This window comes from Ursus arctos, chromosome X, assembly GCF_023065955.2.
Source record: "Ursus arctos isolate Adak ecotype North America chromosome X, UrsArc2.0, whole genome shotgun sequence".
NCBI classification, from domain to species: domain Eukaryota; kingdom Metazoa; phylum Chordata; class Mammalia; order Carnivora; family Ursidae; genus Ursus; species Ursus arctos.
In genome coordinates this window covers 22,293,079-22,301,529 of record NC_079873.1, presented here as the reverse complement: position 1 = coordinate 22,301,529, position 8,451 = coordinate 22,293,079, and the positions used below count along the sequence as shown (strand labels likewise).

Below are 8,451 nucleotides of genomic sequence, written 5' to 3'. Positions count from 1 at the left end.
CAATACTAGCCAGGGTGTTTGAGATTTTCCCTTATCATGAAAACACTTTTTTTCTGTCTCTAACTCAATCCAATTATATCAACAAAAAATCAAATGTATTCAAGGCACTCCTTTAAATATTAATGGGATTAAAGCAAAAATGTTAAGTTGAAATCAACTACTCCCTAAAAAAATGAAAATTTAGATTTTACGATATAAATATATCTTGTGCTACACTGGAGAAATGAAGACGATGACTGCCTCTAAGCAAACACTGAGCAGTATTTAGCTCCAAATGATGCTTATGCTATTACTTACATAACATGGTTGTAGGGTAATTAGTAAGTAGTCAGCTAGTGTTATTTGTGGAGATCTAGGTAGGAACAAGAAATAATATGGTCTATCAGGATAAAGAAGGAGGGGATCTATGAATTGTACACTTTAAAACAAAACTTGGAAAGTCAAGAAGTAAACTATTGGAACAGAAGAAAAAGAGGAGAGCATGGCACTGAAAGTCAAGGTCTAAGATGTACTTGCGGTCAAGAGAGCAACAGTACCCCCCCCCCTATTTTCTTCCTCCTTTACTTCCATGTGGTGTGAGCAAAAGATTCGGAGCTTCCAAGGAAGCCAAGCACTCAGTGGAAAATCAGCTAGTGCTAATGGAAACTGCCTGTGGATCCAAAAAACACTTAAAGTGGTTCTTACCTCTGAGCACTGGGAAGATAATAGCTGGTGCTTTTGAAATGCACACATAACAGGATGATGTTTTCAGCTGAGAATAAACGGTTTTAAAGATTTATTTATTTATTTATTTATTTGAGAGAGAGAGAGACCACGAGTGCAGGGAGGGGCAGAGGGAGACAGAGAGAGGCAGACTCCCCACTGAGTGTGGAGCCCCACAGGGGCTTGATCCCACGACCCTGAGATCATGACCTGAGCCGAATCCAAGAGTTGGATGCTTAACTGACTGAGCCACTCAGGCGCCCCTTAAAGGTTTTAAATATCCACACATCCTAACACTCTTTATACAGGGTGACCATCTATCCCTCTTCGCCCATTAAAGTTCTGAGTTAGGGTTCTTTCAATACCTGAGAGTTGATGGAAAAACCGTGATTTAGCCCAAGGTTGGGGAAGGAGAGTTTGACAGAACATGGAGGAAAACATCCAGCTTATTCAATAAACTAGTTTTTCATGCAATTAAAAGCCTAAAACAGGATAATATTGCTTCCCTGGTCTCCATCAATAAGAAGAAAATGATCCAAAAGGGTGGGACTGGTGGCACCTGAGTGGCTCTGTGTTGTGAGATCGAGCCCTGCATCAGGCTCCCCACTCAGCAGGGATTCTACTTGAGATTCTGTCTCTCCCTCTCCCGCTTCCCCTGCCCCCCTCCATGGCATGTGCACACACTTCTCTCTCTCTCTAAAATAAATAAATAAATCTTTAAAAAAAAAAAGAAGAGTGGGAGTGGGGCAGCAGGGGAAATGCCAGATGTATCTTGTAAATTAGAAATATCTCCTGTTAAAACTATTTATTTGTTCCATAAGATAACTGGAAATAAATTTCAAATTCACTGTTTTATCCCCAGTGCTTGATATAGGGCCTATATATAGGGGGTGCTCATAACTTTGTGAAGAATAAATAAATAGGTTATTGGAAATCATCCTAGAAAAATATGTATTCATTTATGTATTTATTTAATAAATAATTGTTGAGAAACTATTATATATCATGATTTATGGTGGGTGCTAGGCACACAGCAGCTAGAAGAATGAGCAGATAAATCAAAGCCCTCAAACAACTGATAGTCTGGTTGCAGAAAACAGAATAGATGAAGTACAGAATTTTCAGATGATGCTAAGAGAAATGGAGAAAAGATACATCAAAGAAAACGGATGGGTTGGGGTAGAAAGTCTCCACAACTTTAAAAATGTGCTTAGGGATGGTCTCACTGGAAGAAAAGGGCTTTTGAATAAGTGGTTTAATGAAGTCAGGCTCTGAGCCACGAAGATACTGAAAACTAGTGTTCCAGGTAGAAGAACGGGCAGGTACAAAGGCCGTGAGGCATGAGTGTACCTGGTGTGCTTCTGACAGAGTAAGATGGTTAGTGTGGCTGGAGCAAAATAAGAGAGACAGAGAATATTAAGAAGGGAAGAGCTCAGATTGGTCAAGGGGGACAAGCCTCATAAACTATGGTTAGAACTTAAGCTTTTACTCTAAGTAAGGCAGAAACACTGATTTTGAGCAGAGGAGTTGGATAATACAGCGTGTTTTAAGTGAGTCCTCTCCAGCTATTGTACTGAGAATATACTAGTGGGAGGAAAAGGTAGAAACCAGGGGAGACTATTACAGATTTCCAAATTAGAGATCATAGTAGCCAAAAAAGGGCAACATTCCAAGAAATAAGTTACCTGGAAAACTTGTAGTGAACATACATGGATGTTTTTTGCTAATGATTTTGAAGTTGAAAATTTTAGAGCAGATACATTTGAGTAATTCTATTTTTAATGCTATTTCATAAAATTAAAAATCACCTTGTTCTTCCCACTGTGAAATGTTCTCTCCTCTTAGAGATAGAATATTTAGATATTTAAATTATATATATATATATATATATATATATATATATATATATATATATATATATATATGGCTTGAGTTACCTATCCCTAAAATTCAGAAATATAGACTCATTCCTTTATCATTTTCTAAAATAACTCTGAGAAATATAAAACTTAAGCTCTAAGTAGTCATAAAATGTGGATTAATTACAAGGTCCTTACCTAAAACTATTTTCAGGGCAGAGTCATCAAGAACTACTTCGTACTACCCTCAGGTCATGGGGAGGAAGCATGAAAGAGAAAGGCATCCAAAACAGAAGAGGGATCCTGAGTCTTAATACTAAATCCACCTATTTTAATTGTGAACTGCCCTCAGTGATTTTCCTTCACAAAATAAAACAGAGAAACATCAAATAGCAGTGATAGTTGGGATAAAAAAATCGCAATTGTTATAAACATTTGCTATAACAATTTATGCACAGTCTAAGAGAAAGCTTTGCATATTGGGAGCCGCAAAGTGGAGAGTTGGAATGATATAGGCCTACTTTCAAATCCTAGCAAAATCACTTACTGCAGAGGTTTGAACCAAATGTATGATTCAGTTTGGGAGTTTCAAGTTTCTTCCCTCTCTAATATGGTAGTAATATCTTCCTCAGGCCATTACTGTATGAGCGTTAAATAAAAAACAAATAATACCTATAAAAGGGACTACATAGCCCCTAGAATATGGCATTTGTTATTCATATGTATTCATATTCATATGCTCTCTGTAAAACAATGACACAACAATAAAATAATAATCTTGGGGAGGTAGAACTACTAAAGCAAAAAAGGGCATTGTTCTACTTCCCAAACCAAATAAGACAGGGACTGAGAGAATCTACTGCAGAAATAGCAACAAGAAATTTGGACTTGAGGTTCTTTCAGACTGCAAAGAGATTCTCGTTAACCTAATTAAGATAAAGGGACCTTAATTGGCCTAAGGGAAACTCCCTGTGATAAAATTGTGAGGACACACAGATTTGTGCTGAATGCCTCTCAGAGAATGAAACCTGAAGGCATATTCAGACAATTGACAGTATTATAATTGATTCTGATAGAAACTTTAATATAACCACAGCAGAGGAAAAAAGTGGACCATTAGCATGTATGTCATTATTGTTATTACAAATTTGCATATTCTCTCATTGAAATAAGACAGGAATTTTAAACTAGTAAGTACATATATCAGTGTTTGTATTTGTCATTTATTAATTCTTATGTGTAAGTATTATTAATGATTTGTAAAGGTTTTTAAACCAGCAGTATCCTCGCATTGATTTGAATTTTCTCATGAAATGATTGTCATTTCCATTCAGGTCTCCAAGTGCCCCAGATGTACTGTCCCAGGGAATAGTCCTGTACTGTAATCTCCTGGAGGCGACATTGCAAAAGAGGTACGTCAAAGAGTTTTTCTGTGCTCTACTTGAGAACTGTCACACATTTCCAATGCTATGTGAAATGAGTTACAAACAGGACTCTACAAGTCCAAATGTGCTTGATATGGCCCAATTCTGTTTTTCCCTTGCAATAACAGGGTTAATGTTTGGGGGGGAAATTCTTTTTTAAAGAAAACTGCAGAAGTTGCTGCTACATCAAAAATCAACTTGGTTACTATTAAAATTATATTTAACAAAGTTGCCATATACAAGCTTCTATTTTTTGGTTGGCTATACACAGATGTGGATCTAAAGAAGGAAGTGCGTGACTTTCATCTTCTCGATAATTTTATGTTGATTACAAATTATATAGATGGAAGGAATGTGAAATAAAATGTAACGAAGGCCAAGAAAAGAAGGTGCTAGCATAGTTCAATGGCTGAAAAAACCAATTTTGGAATCAGAAAGACATGTGTTCAAATCAGAGTTCCTCAACCTATTAGGGGTGTGACCTTCGGTGATTTATTTAAATTCTCTAAGGACCCTTAATACTCCTATATCACAAGGTTATAATGAAAATTAAATACAAAAAGATATAAAAGTTCTTGTCACATTGTCTTGAACATAAAAAGTACTCAAGTATTTAATGTGATCAATTATGTTATTACTTTTCTCTGTAATACTAATAAGCCCTCAAGTATTACTACTCAGTTGTGGTTGTTATTACCACTGTAATGATCAGGACAGAAATAAAACCATTGATCTGTGGTGTACAATAGGCACTCTTAGCTAATCAACCCAGTTTCCCTCTGGCCCACTCCTCTAAGGGAGGAGTGTGGTTATAGATTGGAAAAAGGTTTTCCCATTGTGGTAAATGACGGCGCTTTAGGTGCAGCCAAACAGAATAAAAGTGTTGCCAGCTCCTTCTGGGAACAAGATCCTCCCCCAAGGATGGGTTAAGTGAATGACAGATAATAGGCCAAGCTTTGTGGAGAAGACCCACCTACAGATCTCTGATTATCGCTAATAGTCTACGCTTCACTTGGCTCCTGCTTCTTTTTTTGGGTGGGTGGGTCGGGGGTGGGGGAAGCCTCAACTTGGAATGTGAGGTGTTGAATTGGTCAGGACATAGTGATTCAGCTTTCTTTTGTTTAAAGTCCTAAGTCTCCTACACACCTATAAGTGAAAATGTTTCTGGGGAACAAAAGTTTTTTGTGGAAAGAACAGCGCTTTGTTCTAATCACTAAGCCTCCATGTAAGCTTGGCCGCAATGCCTCAACGCGTATAGAACATTCCGTTGGGGTAGAATCCGGTGACAATCATAAGAATCCTGCCATAATCGAGGCTGTCCTAGACGACCGGGAGCAGGCCAAAGACTCACTTCGTAAAGCCACGTTAAAAAGGACTATGCGAGGGCAAAATGGAGAGAGGGAAACATAAGATGGAAGGGAGAGGAGGCGGGACTCCGGAGAACTCTACAGATCTCCGGAACCGCCAGCGTCCACCTGAACGCTACTTCTCTGCCATCTTCTCGCGGAATTTTCCCCTCCCGCCGCCTGAGCTACCGTCGCTGCCACAACAGCGACAACTACAGTTGACTCCGGGCGCACGCGACCCAGCGGCCCCCCACACCGAGACCAGGGCTGGGGACAGGAGGCCAGGGGTCGCCATGGCTGACAAGCAGTATCGTGTAAAAGTCTACTCACTGAACGAGGACCAACAATGGGATGATCTCGGCACTGGGCACATCTCTTCCAGCTACGTGAAGCACCTCCAGGGCACGTACCTGTTCGTGCGGTCGGATTCCCATGACGCACTAATCTTGGAATCAAAGATAAATTCAAATACGCCTTATCAGAAACAACAGGAAACCCTGATTGTCTGGTCTGAAGCAGAGAACTATGGCTTAGCGTTAAGTTTCCAGGACACTGAGGGTTGTCATAAGATCTGGGAAGAGATTTGCCGGGTTCAAGGAAAAGACCCATCCGTCGAAATCACACAGGACCTCTTGGAGGAATTCGAAAATGAACAACTGGATGAAGTACTGGAAACTAATAATGTGTTTGAACTGCCTAACTGTGAACTCGGTAAACTCGAAGAGATTTCTGACTTTGTTACCTCAGTTCTCACTTCACCGATCCGCAAGGAGAGACTGGCTCTGATCTTAGAAAATGAGGACTATATTAAAAATTTGCTGCAGCTGTTCCACACTTGTGAGGACCTACGGGACACTACAGGCTTACACCATTTGTATGAAATTATTAAAGGCATCTTATTCCTTAACAAGACAGCTCTCCTTGAGATCATGTTTTCTGCTGAGTGTATCATGGATGTGGTGGGATGCCTCGAGTATGACCCTGCTTTGGCTCAGCCAAAAAGGCATAGGGAATTCTTGACCCAAAATGCAAGGTTCAAGGAAGTTGTACCAATAACAGACCGTGAACTTCGGCAAAAAATACATCAGACATACAGGGTACAGTACATCCATGACATCCTTCTGCCTGCACCATCCATGTATGAAGAGAATTTTCTTTCTACTCTTACCACTTTTATTTTCCTCAACAAGGTTGAGATAGTCAGCATGCTGCAGGATGATGCCAACTTTTTGTCTGAAGTGTTTGCACAGTTAAGGGATGAGACTACAGATGACGATAGACGGCGCGAATTGCTATTTTTCTTCAAGGAATTCTGCGCGTTTTCTCAGACATTACAGCCTCCAAGCAAAGATGCACTGTTCAAAACATTGACAGAATTGGGGATTCTTCCTGTTCTTAAAATCGTCATGAGCATGGAGGATTTGCAGATAAGGTCAGCTGCTACTGATATATTTACTTATCTAGTGGAATATAGTCCACCCATGATTCGAGAATTTATCATGGAAGAAGCCCAGGAGAGTGAAGACGGTAACCTTTTCATTAATTTAGTCATTGAGCAAATAATGTGTGATACTGATCCTGAGCTGGGAAGTGCTGTTCATTTAATGGGACTTCTTCGTACTCTACTTGATCCAGAAAACATGCTAGCAACATCTAGTAAATGTGAAAGAAGTGAATTTCTAAATTTCTTCTATAAGCATTGTATTCATAACTTCATAGCACCACTTATTGTCACCACTTCAGAAGATATATGTGAAGGGGATAATGTAGTTGGATCCGACAAAAACAACACAAATTCCCTCAATAATTATCAAAGAGCACAGCTGCTTTCTTTAATTTTAGAGCTGCTCACATTTTGTGTGCAACATCACACATACTACATAAAAAACTATATTTTGAGCAAAGACTTGCTAAGAAGAGTCTTGATCTTGTTGAATTCAAAGCACACTTTCCTGATCTTGTGTGCTCTCCGCTTTATGAGAAGGATGATTGGCCTTAAAGATGAACTTTATAATTGTTACATCATCAAGGGAAATCTTTTTGAGCCAGTTGTCAATGCTCTTCTGGGTAATGGAACTCGGTACAATATGTTGAATTCAGCTGTTATTGAGCTGTTTGAATACATAAGAGTGGAAAATATCAAATCTCTTGTTGCACATATAGTTGAAAAGTTTTATAAAACACTTGAATCGATTGAATATGTTCAGACATTCAAAGGATTGAAGATTAAATATGAACAAGAGAAAGACCGGCAGAGTCAAATACGGAAGAATTTACATTCTATACTGTATAGTAAAATACTTTGCAGGGGTACCAGAGTCGTGGAGAAGAAAGAAGAAAAGTGTTCTAAAGGAAATTCAGAGGAAGGCGAAGCAATTATACCGCCACTGGAAAATGATTTTCAAGATCGTTATAAATTTATGGAGACGAAAAAAACAAAAGAAAATGAAGACAAGGTAGATCCTCCTAAAGGAGCATCTTCGGGGGGCTACAAATTCGCTTCATCCCATGCTGCTGCTGCTAATGGAACACGTAGCCTGCACGGTAGCAGCACCGTTGGCTTAATGAATCGTCCCAATGATGAAGAAAAAGATAAGGAAGATGAAACACCCCCCAGGAAGAGACCACATCTTAGCTTGTAAAATCTTTATGAGAGACCCTCAACATTACTAAACTCTACCTTATGAAAATTCTGTAAACATCAATTAGCTGAAAAGTCTGAATCCAAAAGCTTTCTCATTTGAACTTCTAAATATACAATAAGTAGCAAAGATGTCAGGGTCATCACCTAGGAGGGTTTAGTTCTGTAAAAATCAAACTTCACAGAATTAAGAAAAAAAAAAGTAAACTAAAAAACTAACCGGAACCTGAACTATAACTTCTTTGCAAGAAAAAAAAAAAATCTTAGTTTGGGGGGAGGAAACAAATTGATAATATAAGATGAATGTCGTTTTGTTCCAGGGCTGTATTTTAGAAACAACTATTAACACTGCAGTTGCAAAGCCTATAACATTACTTGCCCAGTGGTTCTGGCTATGATATTTTTTTTTCCTCAATTGCCTTTTTTTTTTGCTATAAAAATTCACGTTTACGTGGAAAACAAAGTCAACTGTAATCAAA

General features: G+C 38.8%; 1 protein-coding gene across 1 annotated transcript; it reads left to right on the top strand.

The window, feature by feature from the left end:
- Positions 1–5,624: 5,624 nt before the first annotated feature.
- On the top strand, positions 5,625–7,973 carry LOC113265736 (serine/threonine-protein phosphatase 4 regulatory subunit 3B-like). Its single transcript, XM_026513239.3, has 2 exons — positions 5,625–7,123; positions 7,289–7,973. Exons 1-2 carry the CDS (start codon positions 5,625–5,627, stop codon positions 7,971–7,973), a joined length of 2,184 nt encoding a protein of 727 aa, XP_026369024.2.
- Positions 7,974–8,451: the final 478 nt, after the last annotated feature.

Bases quoted from the DNA above. Each gene is read 5' to 3' on its own strand.
- LOC113265736 (XM_026513239.3), top strand. From the start codon at position 5,625: ATGGCTGACAAGCAGTATCGTGTAAAAGTCTACTCACTGAACGAGGAC. The intron at 7,124-7,288 runs AAATTCCCTCAA...CACTTTCCTGAT, and splicing joins GGATCCGACAAAAACAACAC to CTTGTGTGCTCTCCGCTTTA.